At 37.0% G+C, this 17,259-nt stretch overlaps 1 protein-coding gene across 4 annotated transcripts in view; it reads left to right on the top strand.

Annotated features, from left to right (window-relative positions):
* The window catches only part of LOC127521930 (rab GTPase-activating protein 1), a 97,252-nt gene that overhangs the window by 74,414 nt on the left and 5,579 nt on the right, over positions 1–17,259 (top strand). For 3 of the 4 annotated variants that reach the window (XM_051911421.1, XM_051911420.1, XM_051911422.1), the window contains 10 exons: positions 602–715; positions 3,067–3,141; positions 3,414–3,539; positions 4,228–4,371; positions 5,178–5,219; positions 5,582–5,710; positions 8,972–9,064; positions 11,371–11,481; positions 11,625–11,729; positions 12,640–12,723. In XM_051911421.1, the coding sequence (XP_051767381.1) occupies positions 602–715; positions 3,067–3,141; positions 3,414–3,539; positions 4,228–4,371; positions 5,178–5,219; positions 5,582–5,710; positions 8,972–9,064; positions 11,371–11,481; positions 11,625–11,729; positions 12,640–12,723 (1,023 nt within the window). Of the gene's footprint in view, positions 1–601; positions 716–3,066; positions 3,142–3,413; positions 3,540–4,227; positions 4,372–5,177; positions 5,220–5,581; positions 5,711–8,971; positions 9,065–11,262; positions 11,482–11,624; positions 11,730–12,639; positions 12,724–17,259 lie in introns of those variants that run through there. The other variant, XM_051911423.1, reaches the window with a different exon arrangement.

The following is a 17,259-nucleotide window of genomic DNA, read 5'->3' as shown; positions in this document are numbered from 1 at the left end:
TCTGTCCACATTGCTCTTTGGGGATAAGAACACCCTGTTCCAGTGGACAGATCTTGAGGTACAACAGTATGACACAGTATGCACAGTGATGTCATAGAATAACTATTTTTTTAAGCTCTCCAAAGACCCTTTCAGTGAACAGTTGTTAAAACAACCATTTTTTTCATAGTATGAAGAACATTTTAACAGTCTTGAGTGGAAAGGTTCAGTGGATGTTAAAGGCTGTTCATGGAACCATTGATGCCAATAAAAAAATTTTGTTAAGAGTGTATGTGTGTTCTGTCCATGCCCTATCCATTGCCCCCTAGTGGATAGGAGTCAAAAGTGCTGTATTTGTCTATATGCAATGAAAGTGAATGAAGACCAGCCTGGCTCAACCATTGCCAAGAGTTTGGGATTGGATGGTCTGTTTGTTCGAACAAAGACAGATGAGGGGGAGTCATTATTTTTGCACTTCCATTTTGTGATGATAGTGGCACAGAAATCACACACTGTCTTTAAATTGTATTATATTGCAATGTAATTTTATATATTGGCCTTACAGATATTAGCTGTGCCTTATTATAACATTTCTCTATTTCTCTCACTTGTCTTTTACTAGGAATCCCCGCAGGACAGTGCCATCACTCGTGACATTAACCGTACATTCCCTGCACACGACTACTTTAAAGACACAGGCGGTGATGGGCAGGACTCGCTCTATAAGATCTGTAAGGTGAGCAGGTGACCTGTCTGCCATTTGCTTTCAATTTGTCTGCTCAGCTCAGATTCTGCACTTCTGTTCTGCTCCTGTTCATTTGTCATCTTCAGCTCTGCAAAATCAATTTCCTAACATTAAGAAAAGTTACATGTGCTCTTTTGGATTGTTTCTTTATAAACTTACTTTATAGATATTTTTTAAGGCTCATAAGAAATGCTACATGTATGAAGACACTTTGTCGAAAAACGAGTGTCAAAATCTAGGGTGGTAGTGATTGAGTGATTGGTATGGTTCAAATGGTTGATATAGGTTGATGATTTATGTCGACATCCAGCAAGGTGGCTGATGGAAGCATGCACTTAATTATTTTCTTGTAACTGATGGATGATGGATGAAGGATGATGGATGGATGGATGGATAAAGATGAGTGTATAGATGTTTGGATGGAGATATAAATGGACAGATGGCTAGATATAGATAGCTGGGTGTATAGATGATTGGATGGACAGATAAATAGATGTATATAGATTGTATAGATGGTTGGATGTATATAGTGATGGATGTATAAATGGATATAATGTGAGATTGATATAGTTGGATGAATAGATATATATGTATGGAAATCTAGATGTCTGGATATATAGAAGGATGGGTGGATAAAGATGAATATAGATGTTTGGATAGAGATATAAATGGATGGATATAGATAGGTGGTGTGTAGATGGTTGGAATGGGTAGATAAATAGATGAATATAGATGTAGAGATGGTTGGGTGTATATAGTGATGGATGTATAAATAGATATATAGCGAGATTGATAGATGGTTGAATGGATAGGTATCGCTGGATATATAGATGGGAAAGAAAACGAACTGACAGCTCTCATTCAAACAGAGGGATCTGATATTGACACAAGGGTACAGCTAAATGTGACATTTATGTGGGATTATTTGAAGATTTTTTTGAAAGTTCATTAAAATTAAAAAAAAAAAAAAAAAAATTTAAGCCTATTAAATGTTAAAAATGATGGCTTTCAATTATACTAAAAAAATTATTGAATAGAGGCATCAGTAGCACTACTGGTATAAACAAATATTTAAAATATACCGTCTTTATATTGTTTTTACGTTAATTTCAATGTGAAAATATGTATTACAATATAAAAATATATTACAAATTTTAATATTAGGTGTGATTAATCATGATTAGTTACAGAAAAAATTGTGATTAATTAGTTAATTTTTTTTAAAATCGATTGACAGCACTAGTGTGTATACTATATAGGTTAATCACGATTTCATCCACAATCAATCGGCTTTTTCAAAGCATATAAAGATGGTGGAAGTTCAGTAACCCAAATCACCTGTTTAGCAAACACAAAACATTTTTCAGGTCTCAGATTTTCTCACTAAAATAATGAGGTCAGTGGGTTTAATATGAAAGTCACAAATGAGGGAAATGAGGAGATTGATGTTGGGTTTCCATCTTTGGGCATCTCTTAATAATTCACCAGCCCTCTCTTCGACTATTACCACCATCTTTCATAGAGCACTATGGATTTCTCATATTGACCACACAGTGTGATTCAGTTCTCTCAATCCACAGTTCACAAAGTTTATTAGCACTGCAGTTTGTGATTGTCACAATATTAGCTGACATTTTAACAGTTTTCAGAGTTATGTAGGTCAATCTGTAAGCATTCTGTCGAGCTCTCAAATCTCATTTGCACTTTTGTATATTCAAACATGCCACGTGAAGATGTGTAGCTCTAGGTTTGGCGTCAGTGATGCTAAACAACATAAATTCTCATGTCTCGTACTCACAAATCACTCCCATAATCACAAAATACCAAGTTTAAATATGCAAAATCACAAATGAGATTTGAGAGCTGCAGCGGAGGTCAAGATAAAGGGTTAGTTCACCCCAAAATAAAAATTCTCTCATCATTTACTTGTAAGACATTCGTTCATCTTCGAAACACAAATATATTTTAAAAGAAATCTGAGAGATTTCTGTCCCTCCATTGACAGTCCACGGAACTACCGCTTTGATGCTTCAAAAAGTTGATAAAGAGATCATAAAACTAATCCATATGAACTGAGTGGTTTAGTCCAGAGACATGATCGCTTTATATGATGAACAGATTGAATTTAGGCTTTTATTCACATATAAACATTGATAAATGTGCACATCAGTTATGGTGAATAAAATCTCAAGCATACTTGCTTGGTGTGTGAGAACCAACGCAGCACATTTTAGCTTTCACATGTACCAATGAGGTTTCAATTACTCTAAATTGCGACCAAGCAATTTAGAGCATTATTACCCATAATTCCACTTTAACATTCTGCGTCTTTCATCCTGCAGGCATACTCTGTATATGATGAAGAAATTGGTTACTGTCAAGGACAGTCCTTCCTTGCCGCTGTGCTGCTACTACACGTGAGTGTCACAGACTCTCGAATCAAAACAGTTTGAAACAAGGACATCTATAACATTTAATATAATGGCACATTTGCGTATTTGCACTTGCAGAATATGTTATTTAGTCAAGTAAACTCCTTTGTTTGAGCTAATGTATGTGACATCATCCTTTGAGATGAGAGGTGGTGCCATCTAGTGGAGATTACCTGTTGTGGGATTTTGTCAGCATGATGGGTTTTTAATATCGAGCTCTGTGATCAGTGATTGTTTGCGGTGTCATTTTGGTGCAGATGCCAGAGGAACAGGCGTTCAGCGTGCTGGTCAAGATCATGTTTGAATACGGTCTCAGGGAGCTCTTCAAGCAGAACTTTGAAGACCTGCACTGCAAGTTCTTCCAACTGGAGAGACTCATGCAGGTTAGTGTTAGAAAACTGAGAATATTAGTTGACATATTCGAATACAAATAATTACAGAAAAGGTCACATTTTAAATGAGCAGTTTAAATAACCAAATGTGCTATTCTTCCTCTTGAAGAAATAGTCCCTGATGTGTCCCAACATAAAAAAGAATATTTTGTCATTTTTAAAGTAAGATAAATTCACCTCAAAAGTACAACTGTTAAGTTATTTATGCTTCTTGAATGTAAGTCTATTTCATCTTGTAGAAAGGTCTGCTGGTCCTCCAAGACAAAATACATGTACTACACTGTCATTCTGTGAAAATTTCTTATTCTTCTGCTCAACAAGGCTGCATTTATTTGATCAAAAATACAGAAAAAACAGTAATAATGTGTAATAATATTACAATTTCAAATAACTGTTTTTGACTTGAATATATTTTAAACTGTAATTTATTCCTGTGATGTAAAGCTGAATTTTCAGCATAATTACTCCAGTCCTCAGTGTCACATGATCCTTCAGAAATCATACTAATATGCTGATTTGATGCTCAAGAAACAGTTCTTATCATTATCAATGTTAAAAACAGTTGTGCTGAATAATATTGTTGTGGAAACCATGATACATTTTATGACTGCAACATTGTATTGACCAGTCAGCATCCACAACCGGTACTATCAGTGACTTCTGCCTCTCTTTGTTGTAGGAATGCATTCCAGATCTGTACGCACACTTCCTGAACCTGGGTTTGGAAGCACACATGTACGCCTCCCAGTGGTTCCTCACACTCTTCACAGCCAAATTCCCTCTTTACATGGTCTTTCACATCATAGACCTTCTGCTGTGTGAGGTAAAATTTCATTCTTACTTGCTTTAACTAGCTTTTCCTGCTCTCTTTACCCAGTTTACCTGTTAATTTGGAGTTGAGGGTTAAGTAGTTGCTATTTAGTATCTTATGGACTCAACTTGATTTTGAGTTTTGAGTTTTTAACCATCTTTTGTTATTTTGATATTATTATACTGATTTATGTCATTTTATGTAACATTAACATTTTTAAATGGTTTTAGAGTATGAAAAAAGCAAATGAAGATAGCAAAAAAAAAAACATACAAATAAACAAAAGAATTCATCAACCCATTGCTAATACTGATGTTTGAGCTGATGTTGTCCCACCAAAATCTGTCACTTACGGGAGGATGATGTCATTAAAAACAGCTATTATAACAGGGTGTAAATACTGTATTGAGGACAAAAGAATAATCTATAAATAATTACCAGTTAAATCAACATTTACAAGACAACAAGTTTAGTTTGTAACATTTCCATAGGAGAAAGAAAAAATACCTGAAAAATAAACACCTGTAATATTTAATAAAGGTAATAAATTGCTAGTTTGTCAAAATAGAAATTAATGCAACACCTGGGAACATGGCAATGCAACACCTGGGAACATGGCAATACAGCAACATCTATTCAAAGCAAAATTATTTTAAATTCATTCAGTGTTGTTCGAAATAATATGATTTTCATTTTACATCCATTTTTGAAAATATTTGATCTAATATAATAAAACATGAAGTGGGCATGAAAATGTACTTGTTCATAATGGGAATAACCCATTTCCCCCCTCTTAATCTCGTGTTTTCTCCTTTCAGGGCATCAGTGTCATTTTCAATGTGGCTCTTGCATTATTGAAGGTAAGGAAGTGCTCATGAAATCAGTTTTTTCATATTTTTCTCTGATGTTTCGCCAAGGAAACATAATGAATATACAGGCCCATGCTGTTTCCTGAAAATTAACCTACAAACCACCCGTGCTTCTTCGCCATGGTTACAGCTATGAAAAGAATATTAGATGTAATTGGCACACCTAATAATTGGCAGCTACACTACTTTGTGATCAGATGTTACTTAGTGCTGTCATCCAACCCTATAGAGACAGTCTACCAATGTATCTCCATCACACCTCAAGAGCAGAAAATGAACATCATTAACTCAAGTCTTTGAGCTTTACTGTCTGGCTCTAGAAACATTCTGAAAAGCTCTCTTTCTGTCCACAGACGTCTAAAGATGACCTGATACAAACGGACTTTGAGGGCGCGCTGAAGTTCTTTCGAGTGCCAGTGCCCAAGCGTTATCGCTCTGAGGAGAACGCCAAGAAGCTCATGGAGCTAGCGTGTGGTATGAAGGTAACTGGCCTGTGTTTAGGCTTTTTATTTAGTTCTTAAGTATTAAGTATTTCATGTGATGGAATTTAATGAGAGAAAGGAAAACAATTACAAGAAAATGCTTATTTTACTTTATTTTACAAAAAAATAATGTGTATAGTGTACAAAGTGACAAATGAGAGAGCATTTCTCTCATTATCAGTATCCCAAAAATGGCAAAAGCAGTGATTGCAATAGTATGGTAGTTGACAGGACTCCTGAATACACTTCTGCTGTTTTACTAGTGCTTTTCATGGTGTGAATAGACCATTCATCTGCTATTCGCTCTGCTTGTTGTGTTGTGTTTTGTGGGGCAGTAAGAGTGTTTATGTAATTCTCTGGATTGGCCAGCAGAGGACACTGTAGGGGTAAAAAAGAGACCCATGATAAAAAAAAATTCTTGGTTCTTGTTTTTACTGTATTTACAGCATCTGTCCTCATGTGTTGTTCATATCTACTGAATGTAATTTATACATCTACTGTATTTTTAAAAAATGAACTACAGATTGTTATCAGCATAAAAAAAGATTGAAAAGCTAAATGAATAATCACATTTACTCACCCTCATGTTGTTCCAAACCAATAAGACTTTCGTTCATCCTCAGAACCCTATTTTTAATATTCTTTTATTTTTTTTCATAAAAATAATCCATATGAATGTTTAATCCAAGTCTTCTGAAGAGACCCTATCACATAAACAGGTTTAAACACATACATAGAGCACATCAAATATGGTAAACGGAAGCTAAACGTGGTAACCAAAGTTTCATTTTTGGGTGAACAAGCCCTTAAAATGATATACTGATCTCCATATTTTCAGTGTGTTCTGAGACTTTTGAACACCACTGTATCTGTCTGCCTGTGTACTTTGATTGCTGTATCAGCTCCTCATTGCAGTCTAAACATGACTGATTGAGTTTCTTTTGGGTCTCGCTCTTTTTCCTCCAAATACAAGCTAACCTTTATTTCTTTTGCCCTCATTCACGCCATCCCACCACAACACTGAAAGCTCACTTTCATTTCTGAATTTGGTTGTGTTTATGTGCTATTTATATACGAGGGGCCCAGCGTTAGAAAAACAGAAGACCACGGCCCCTTCCTCAGTTTAACACTAGTCGCGATCAAAAGAGCTTTTACACACTACGACACTTCATTTCACTGCATCCAGGGCCTAATTGTTCCCTGGGGTGTCGCTGAAAACATGCTGACTGATGAACTACTCTTGACATTGAGGGCTTTTATATGGATCTCATTTCATCTGTGCAAGCATTACGGATTAAATATGGAACAGACCCGGTTTTGTGTCCCAGAGCTAGTCAGATATGGCGCAGTGCTAAATAGAGCTCATTTACAAACCTGCACGTACCTGCAGCTCTCGCATCAGTTCCACGGTCTTCTGGTGAGAAATGGCTGATGCTGTACACACAAAACATACTCAGTCTCGCAGAAATGGGGTCATTTGATGAAAATGAGGTAGTATTGAGCTGCAGGTAGATAAATGTTGCATGGCTTGTGTGTTTGTGTCCAGTGTGTGGGAAGTGCATGAACAGAAATCCTGTTAAATGAATTAGTGCTTAGTCTTGTTGCATTTGGATAAATGAGCTTGTTCAGAGTGAATGTTTGTGTTGATGGCAAGTCTGATCCTTTTACAGTTTTAAAGTCATAAATCTTCAAGAGTAATTCATGCTAGTTGCACAAGAGCCAGATTCTTGACTATTGACATCAAGGTCCACTTTGGAAAAGATAATGACCAAGAACTGAAAGGAAGGGGTCGTCTAGCAGACATGTGAAGTAACCAACACCTATGTGGTACCTTACGAATTTTCCTTGGTGGAGTAAAATTGCATAGAAGTCAGCCAATAAGGTTGAATTTTAAGAGTTTGTTAAGATCTTATTAGGGCTGGGTGATATACCAGTAGACTTGATAAACTGGTACACATTTGAAAAGCGGTAAAGATTTTGGATTATTGTCTCTATTATGGTGCGCTCAAGTGACATTGCAGTGCTGCATTGTTGCAAAAGTTTATCCTTTTACTTCATCTTTAAACCTTTCCAGTTAAACTTTCAATTGATTTTAAGCTGTTCAAGTGCAATAAGAAATGAAAGAGAACTTAAAGTATTAGTTCACTTTAAAATGAAAATTACCCCAAGTTTTACTAACCCTCAAGCCATCCTAGGTGTATATGACTTTATTCTTTCTGATGAACACAATCTGAGTTATATTATTAAATATCTTGATGCATCAAAGCTTTAAAATGGCAGTGAACAGGGGCAATGAGTATGAAGCTGAAGAAAGTGCATCCATCCATCATAAACGTACTCCACACGGCTCCGGGGGGTTAATAAAGGCCTTCTGAAGCGAAGCGATGAGTTTGTGTAAGAAAAAATATCCATATTTAACAAGTTATAAAGTAAAATATCTAGCTTCCGCCAGACTTCCTTCCATATTCAACTTACGAAGAAAGTGTAACGCCTCTTGCAGTTCAAAACGCTTACGCTATGTCCTACGCAATGTCAGTTAAATTTTTTTCGTAAGTTGAATACGGAAGGCGGTCTGGTGGAAGCTAGATATTTTACTTTATAACTTGTTAAATATGGATATTTTTCTTGCACAAATGCTTTAACTTGTAAAGTTTATAACTTCTGGAGCCGTGTGAAGTACGTTTATAATGGATGGATGCACTTTCTTGAGCTTCAAACTCGTTGCCCCCGTTCACTGCCATTATAAAGCTTTGATGCATCAGGATATTTATTAATATAACTCCGACTGTGTTCATCACAAAGAAGTCATATACACATAGGATGGCTTGAGGGTGAGTAAATCTTGGGGTAATTTTCCATTTTAAAGTGAACTAATCCTTTAATTCAAAATGTCCGTCTTTGCCAGTATTAACGTAAACACAGTTGGTTATATCTTAAATGAACATAACAGTTGGTGAAAAATTGGATGTGTTTAAATATATTGGATCTGTGCATTAGGTCTTAAAGTGACAGCAGCATAATATACCTGCTTCTGTCTGTGTTCTTAATATTAATAAAATTATAAAGACTCTTGACTGAATTACTTTTGTAGCTTTAATAAGAATCATTGTATATATACATATTGCCGCCCCCTAGCTCTTGTTGTGTTTGGCTTTAAAAATGTGCCAGATCATCTTTGTGTGTGCTGTTGAAGCTTGGGCTGTAGTTTGTCCACATCCATGTCAACACCCTCTTCTGTGCCTTTGTTTTTGTATGTCACAGATCAGTCAGAAGAAACTAAAGAAGTATGAGAAGGACTACCACACCATTCGAGAGCAACAGGAACAGCAGGAGGCGCCCATCGAGAGATATGAGGTAGATTTATCCAGCGTCTGTTTGATTGTCTGACTGCATGATGCGTCTCTGTCGGATTTACACATCTGCATTCATGACTATGTGCATATGAATATTTACATAACTCTTTAGAGTGCACGTGTGTTCGCCCATATGCGTTTAATCTTGCCGTTAGATTTCGTTTTACCCCACAATCAGAACTAGTTTTCTCTTCTGCGCTGAGCTCAAACTCATTTTCCTCCATTTCTATCCTGTATCTTGTGCCATTAGCATATGTACTTTATGCTTATAATGAGCAGCGATGTGAAACGAGTTCACCGCTGGGCTCAGAGATGATGAAAAAATGGCCAGATGGATTCTTGATAACGGCAGCCTGCCAGTCAACTGTTAGCCTGAGCCCAGCTCATGAGGAATTACTCTGATCATTTAGGAACTGTCAGTCATGGTTGAACGTCTGCACACACACACACACACACACACACACACAAACACACACACACAGTAAAAATGCAGTTTGAATTCTCTACAATGAAAAGGGCTCTTAAATATTATGCAGGATCACAATTAGAGTGTCATAAATCAAAGTAAAATGAAAATAGTTTGCTAGAGTTGCCCAGATATTGCACTATATGCACTAGTTCTGGTTGATTTTTTTTTTTTTTTTAAAGTGTGTATCCAGGCATGCTAATATTGCCCACAATCCCTTTGTTGGAGTTCTTGATGGGTCTTTTTCCACTTTTTTTGTGTGTTTTTTGACAAGAAAATGCACTGAAAAAACACAAAACACTAGACTTATTTGCCATTCACAGTTATTTACTTTACAATAAGGTTTCATTTGTTAATATTAGTTGCATAACTGCATTAGTTAACATGAACTAACAATAAAAAATACGTCTAAAGCATTTATTAACCTCTTGAAGCGCATTGACTCGTCTTCGGGCTTGGTGTCACTTTGTTTACATTTACTATATAGACTCCTGTCTAATAATATAAAATATTTTAACAAATTATACGTCTTTTGAAAGGTCTAAGGTTTTTTTTTGTCAATATATGGTCTTTGTGTTGGGAGTACAAATGACAACATGCAAAATCAAAACGTGAATTCATAGCTTTGTTATGAAATTGTAAGATGAATCCAATCCGTCGCACTTGGGTAGAATGTCCATGACAGGCGTCCAGTGGAAAACATCCAGCAGCCCTTTTTGTCCTTTTTATTTTGTATATTATCCATTGTTTATGTCAGATTTTGCCTGAACGATCTGCCCTCCATCATCGTTCTTTAAGAAATCATGCAATCTGAGCACCATTTATGATAGTATACAATAGACTCTCACAAACAAATAAGCCCACCTCCAAAGTTTATTTTTCAAAATAGGGTGGTAGTTTTACTTAAAATATCCAAGCAGTGCCATCAGATTTTGTGACGTCTTTTTCTCTCTACACAGCCAGCCATGGCCTTTGTTGTAAAATCTTGACGGACAAAACTTTTAACCAATATGAAGACGATTTCAACAGTGTGTGTGATGTTTGTCTTCCGCATGTGCATGTAGAGACATTTTTATGATTATGTACAGCTGTCTCGACCATTCAGCAGTGAGCTCTTAGCTGACGCACGTCACTAGTCACATCATTGTTTTTAGACTGCGCTAGTTGATTATTTCATTGAAATGCTAATTTCAGCATTTACTAATAAACTATAAAAATTAAAAGTTGTATCTGTTAATATTATTTAATGGACATGAGCTGACATGAACAAACAATGAAAAGTTTTTATTTTTATTAACTAATTTTAACAAAGATGTATAAATTCTGTTACAAATCTATTGCTCAGTTTTAGTTAATGAATGTCGAAAAGCTTTATGTCCCACAGCGTTGACAAAATGGGGGGAGGGGGTACTGTTTAGCTCTGTATTGTTGATAATTGTATTCCTCTTGTATTAATAATATCATTAAGTTAAATAATTTACATTTGAATTCAATCCTGCCCTGAAAATGCACACTATATGTTGCATTACCTGAATTCAGTCATATGTTCCACTTAAATACAGAAGCTTATAAATATTTCTGTAAATGTATGGCATTAACACACACATACACAATACAAACACACACACACCCTTTAACAGGCTTTTAGTACAATAGCCGGAGGACTGAAAGTCCAGTCAGTGTGTTAATTGCTTTCTGACATATTTCCTTCTAACTGGTCAATTTTTAATCAGGTTTCTTCTCCAAGGTTCCTCGTATTCCCAGCACAGTTAACCATTATAGTGACTGTCACAAGACAGTGACGGAGTCACACACGCTCACACTCTGTGTCTACTCTGTAGAGAGAAAACCGGCGGCTACAGGAAGCTAACATGCGCCTGGAACAGGAAAATGATGATTTGGCTCATGAGCTGGTCAGCAGTAAGATCGCCCTAAGGAAAGACTTAGACAACGTGAGTCTTTTAGGCAGTTTGCCACTTTTTAGGCTATTTTAAAAGTTTTACTTCATTGCAGGTCTAATTTTAGTGGTTTGTGACATTCATACATGCCTATGGCCTCTGGTACTGTATAACACAGTGTGTCTGTTTTCCTTTAGGCTGAGGAGAAAGCTGACGCACTCAACAAAGAGCTTCTCATCACTAAGCAAAAACTGGTGGACTCTGAAGATGAGAAGAGACGATTGGAGGAAGAGTCTGCACAGGTTGGACACCACCACCCAAATCCTACCTGCACTACTGGTCAAAATAGTATTTCACAGTCACAAAAACTATGAAATAGCACACATTAGAATATGGGAATTACATACTGAACAACAAATTGTGAACAAATCTCATATCTTGTATTTTATCCTTTTCAAAGTCATCACCCTTTTCCTAGATTCCAGCTCATCTTACTCTGTTCATTCTCTCAACCAACCTAACGAGGTGCAATTTAAAAAAAAAAAAAAAAAAAACACCACCTGAAAGCAAAATATTTTTTGTAAGAAGATAAATTACCCATATGCTTCAGAAATAGCTAATGTATAAGTCAATGATTTCAGCTATGTTTTAAAAAAAGTTTAATTTCCAAATTCTCAGTGAAGGACTACACTACCCATAATCCTCAAGTGAGTTCCACCAATCAGAGAAGTCACTTTTACCATAAAAAGTTTGTGTGGGGCTTTCTCAGTCAAAACTACATTCAAAAACACATAAAATCCTTGATTAATTCAGCATTATTGGATTATTTTTTTGAAATGCCTATAGATAAAACAAATTGTAATCTTAAATTGGCATGAGAAACATAAATTCCTTATGTCTTTTGTTTGGTTTTGTATTTCCCAATAACGTTCATATACTGTATGTATGTCTATATTTTGAAAGGAGTGGTGTCAGGGAATGATCCCTGGAGAAGGCAGACTCACAGTATTCTGGATGTGTGCTTGAGTAGATTGCTGTGGTGCCTCTGAGACAGGTCTTACATTTGTACAGCCTGTGGACACAGTTGTCCTTTGATAGACAGGAGATATGTCTCCCAGAGGGGACACTTGGGTTAAATATAGTATTGTTGTGAAATGACTGATGAGAAAAAAAGGCAGAGTGTTTAACTTGCATCTACATTTGTGTTTTCAGCTGAAGGAGATGTGTCGAAGAGAACTAGATAAATCTGAGTCTGAGATCAAGAAGAACGGCTCCATCATTGGCGAATACAAACAGGTAAACACACACACTGACTCACACAGTGTGTCTCCAGTGAGCATGGTCTGCTGTTTCTATTTGAGATTGCTCTGATTCTAATGGCCTTCTGTCATTATAATGAAGTCCAATATCCCTCCATTGGCTGCATCAAACCCTAAATCAGTTTAAATGTCCCAGTCTCTGTCATATCTCATCTTAAAACACCCCATCGTCCAGTTGTATTACCTTCATAAAACTCTTAACTGAGACACTCTATGAATGTGCATCAGTTTTACAGTATGGTTTTCTCTTGACCTGCCAAATGTTTGCTTAATTTATTTTTACTTACTTTAGTTTTATGTGGATATACATTTTATCAGTTTGTGCATTCCCTGGGAATCAAACCCAAGACTTTTCTTCCCAAGACTTTCTTGCACATGTCACTATATCTTTCCCCTCTTTACCTTTTACTTTTGTTTAATGCAGCATAACTTAACTCATCCTTAAGGAAAAGTACCCATTAGTCTGCAGCAGACACACTACAATATATCTGTTGTTTTTAAGGGACCAGGCACTGGTGGTGTGTAGGCACATATTTTATCTCTTGGGGTTTTCATCTTTTTCTTCTGCTGCTGCTCCTCGCTGGGAGTCTATAGCAACACTTTGAACCGGATGGTTAAAAGTTTGGCACACTGATTAGGGTGGGTTTCAGTATCCCAGCTGGCAAGTATGGTATCAATAGCCGCTTTTCCACTGTCGGGCCAGTGCGAGCCAGGGCTAACAACGTGCCAGGCAGGGCCAATAGCCTCGGACCTCGAGCCACGTGGCTAAAATCAAGCTCTGTTATTACTGTCGGGCTGGTAGCCCTGCAGCACTGCCCTAAAACCCTCCCTTAACCCACCTCCATAGAACAACATCACACAACCACACCATATCACCAGCATGGGGAAGGTAGCTTAAAACTAGGTGACTTAAAACTAGCTAGATCGCAAACTGAACATGACAAAAGCGAACCTTTGGACGTAAGACTCCAGCATCAATATTTGACCAATGATCACAGGAATGCACAAAACAACTCCATTAAGGTTTTTAAGTCCAAAGGCTTACACATTTTGAAAAATATTGATAAAATATAAAATGTTTATGCCACATTGATTTAAAAAGAATGAGCATTTCTATGCATTTTCCACTAAATTATGCGATCTGAGGAGGTTTAAACGATCTCTCCCGTCTCACTAGCTCCAGAAGTGACAGTGGAAACGCGGCTGGCCCTGGCACGCTCTAGCACGCTCGCTTTTGGCCCGACAGTGGAAATGTGGCTAATGTGCACCTTGCGCAACCAACATTTAAAATTGGCATATCATGGAAATTCGGCCTGTCCATTTTCTAAATGCATCTTAATGGTCTTATTGTGAACGATTCATCCATGCAAATATTTTTTTTTTTATAAGCTGACATTTAAAAAAAAAAAAAAAAAATTTACCTTAATTTTTCATCAAAATGGATCATCAGGTGAAATGACAGACTTCTCTCTGGTGACATATGCTGGATTTCACCAGTCATTTAGTCCACTTGAAGCCCGCCCAGTTCTTAAAATTGACTGCATTCAGACTGAAACTGAGCTCGCATTCACATCTTCTTTTTGATAATCCATTTCAACACAATACTGAAGTAATGATCTGTTGCTACTTGTTAAATTGAGAATTTAACCTACTTACTTTTGAATGGCCTAGAAACAACTTTGGAATATCTAAAGTCAAGCATCTAGAACCTGCAATTTTCTATTTTCTGTATAGCTTCTCACAATTTTAAACTCTCTCACTTTTTCTCGTTCAATGTTTCTTGAATCTTTACCAAAACTGGCTCAGACCAAATTTTTGAAGTTTGACACTTTTTTTTTTTTTTTTTTTTTTTACATAGAAACTAAATTGCAGGCAAAGACACCAAACAGGAAGAGAGGCAATATCACAAAAACTGTGATGCATATTGACATAAAACATTGTATGTATTGTTGTTACACTGACATGAGAATACCTTATTACACTGGTTGCAAAGTTACCTAATGGACAAAAGTTATGAAGCTGTAAATAATGGTAACTAACTTTAAATGGCTTTGGCCAAACAAATCTATTCATCCTTACAATGTCCCATTGTTGTGCTTGGCCTCGGCTGAGTTTTATTGTAGTTTTGGCCTTTTTGACACATTTATTGACAAGTGAGTAGAAAGAAGGCAGGAAATGATGGCAAAAATAGGGCAGAATAAGTTTCGTAAGCCAATTCAAAACATGCTCAATGTGTCTGTGCATGTGTGCCAACAACTAAGCCCTTGCTCCAACCATTTTGTCTCATTTTTAAGTCTTGCATAGGATTTTTTTATTCAGAAATAACCCAAGATAGCTGTTAATAGAGCACAGCAAATAGAGCAAAAGCCTCAATATGCTCCTGTAAACATGTAAGTCCAGACTAGAGCTGTTTAACATGCTCATGTATGGATAAGGGCTGATCTGATGTCTGTTTGAGTGTAGAGGAGAGGCTGGCCTGAAAGTGGCACTTTCAGTGCCGAATGAGAGCATCTCTGTAAAAATAGTTGAGCTGCTGTCCCTGCAGAGTTCATTTTAATGGGGCCGCTGACAGCATGATTCATGGTGGAGCATGATAATGGTGTCCTCTGAGCTGAACCAGCTCTCTTTCTCACACACACACACACACACACACACACACGCTCTTATTGCTTGTATGAGCCAGACAGCACACAATGAGCGTCAAAGGCCTGCAGGTATCATGCTGGACGGCTTCCCGGTGTGAAATGAACACACATTCACTCATTAGTGTGAGGAGGAAAGGTTTAACACATCTGCTATCTGAAGACAAGGTTGAGAAAACACAAAGCTGAAACAAAAAAATATTTCTATAAAATGTTTTCAGGCCTAGTTCATTTCAAAAGTCGCTTCAGTCTCCATACTGCACAAATAAATACATCATTCACATCTGACATTGCTGGGCAGCACAAAATGTTTCTGGTCTTTAAAGGAACACTCCACTTTTTTTGAAAATAGGCTCATTTTCCAACTCCCCTAGCGTTAAACAGTTGAGTTTTACCGTTTTCGAATCCATTCAGCCGATCTCCGGGTCTGGCGGTACCACTTTTAGCATAGCTTAGCATAGTTCATTGAATGTGATTAGACCGTTAGCATCTCGCTCAAAAATGACTAAAGAGTTTCGATATTTTTCCTATTTAAAACTTGACTCTTCTGTAGTTACATCGTGTACTAAGACTGACGAAAAATGAAAAGTTGCGATTTTCAAAAAAATTTGCGAAATTCACCCAATAACCTTCAAAGGGCTTACCTATATATTTGTTGTTATATAAAAAGAAATTTACAAATTACAAATACAACAAATACTATAGAGATACAAATTAAATAAACTTGTTTAATGTCAGATACAGTAGGTTTATATACCATGTATACATTTATTTAACATCTTTTGTTGTTTTATTAACATTAAATATTTAATTAGTCTATGGTCCCTTTAAGACTGAATCCATGGATACTGACACATATCCTGTTTTCACCGAAATGTTTACATCCACTTAAGCCATAACCGACTGTAATTACGTGAGATACTCCACACGATGGACATTTTGACAACTGTGTGTGCATTTGACCATTCAGGCGCAAGGAGAACTGATCATGCGCTGTCTGAGAGAACTGGGATCAGACAGAGAATCCTAAAAAAAGAGGAAAGAGGAGACAGAGAGCGCTTCTGGTCTGTGTCCTTCAGCACGATTCCTATCCCGCCTTCATTAATCAATAAGGATTTGTGATTGAAAGCATGCAGTTCACAATGTGTGGGTTGTCGTCAATAATTTTGAAGTATTTCCACACCTCTGAGGCTGACATTGTTTCTGCTGCTGCCGCAGGTGTCTCTGTGCACGGAAAATTCTGCCAGTTACGTCACTTGAGGTATCGGTCTTTGGTATCGGGGGTATTTTTACAAGTACGAGTATAAGTATATGAGCTTGGTATTGGCTCGATACCGATACTGGTATCTTCAGAAAAAAAATATTTAGATTTAGAAAATCCATAAAAATATATGGATTTTTTAGTTTGGCTTGCATCCCATTCGATTACATGGAGAGAGTGGAGTTTATGACCTGTACTACAGCCAGCCACCAGGGGGCGATCTAAATGTTTGGCTTCACTTTTCAAGACGTGAAGTCTCTAGCCTACAAGCCTCCAAATGACTGGACTAGGAAGGATGCAGCCTTCCGTTTGAGAAGCACCCATTCTCAATCTAGTTTCACTGCGGCTTAGCATGGTACGCGCACACTTATGCACACAGCCAGCGTTTTCTAATTCTCTGCACACTCAGCTCCAACATGTGCCTTGAATTTTCTTGCACTAATTAGTTTATCCACAAGGTGGCAATACTGACACGGGCCGTTGTTTTACAGTCGAAAAAGAAATGGAACATCAACAACAACAAACTACTGTGATGAGTCCTTGTGTGACATACATTTAAACGAGTACAAAGACATTTTTGTCACTAATAACTTCTGGAGAGAAATAGAAC

This window comes from Ctenopharyngodon idella, chromosome 10 (genome assembly GCF_019924925.1).
Source record: "Ctenopharyngodon idella isolate HZGC_01 chromosome 10, HZGC01, whole genome shotgun sequence".
Lineage (NCBI taxonomy): Eukaryota > Metazoa > Chordata > Actinopteri > Cypriniformes > Xenocyprididae > Ctenopharyngodon > Ctenopharyngodon idella.
Note: the sequence above shows the minus strand (reverse complement) of the source record. Positions and strands in the feature narration are given on the sequence as shown.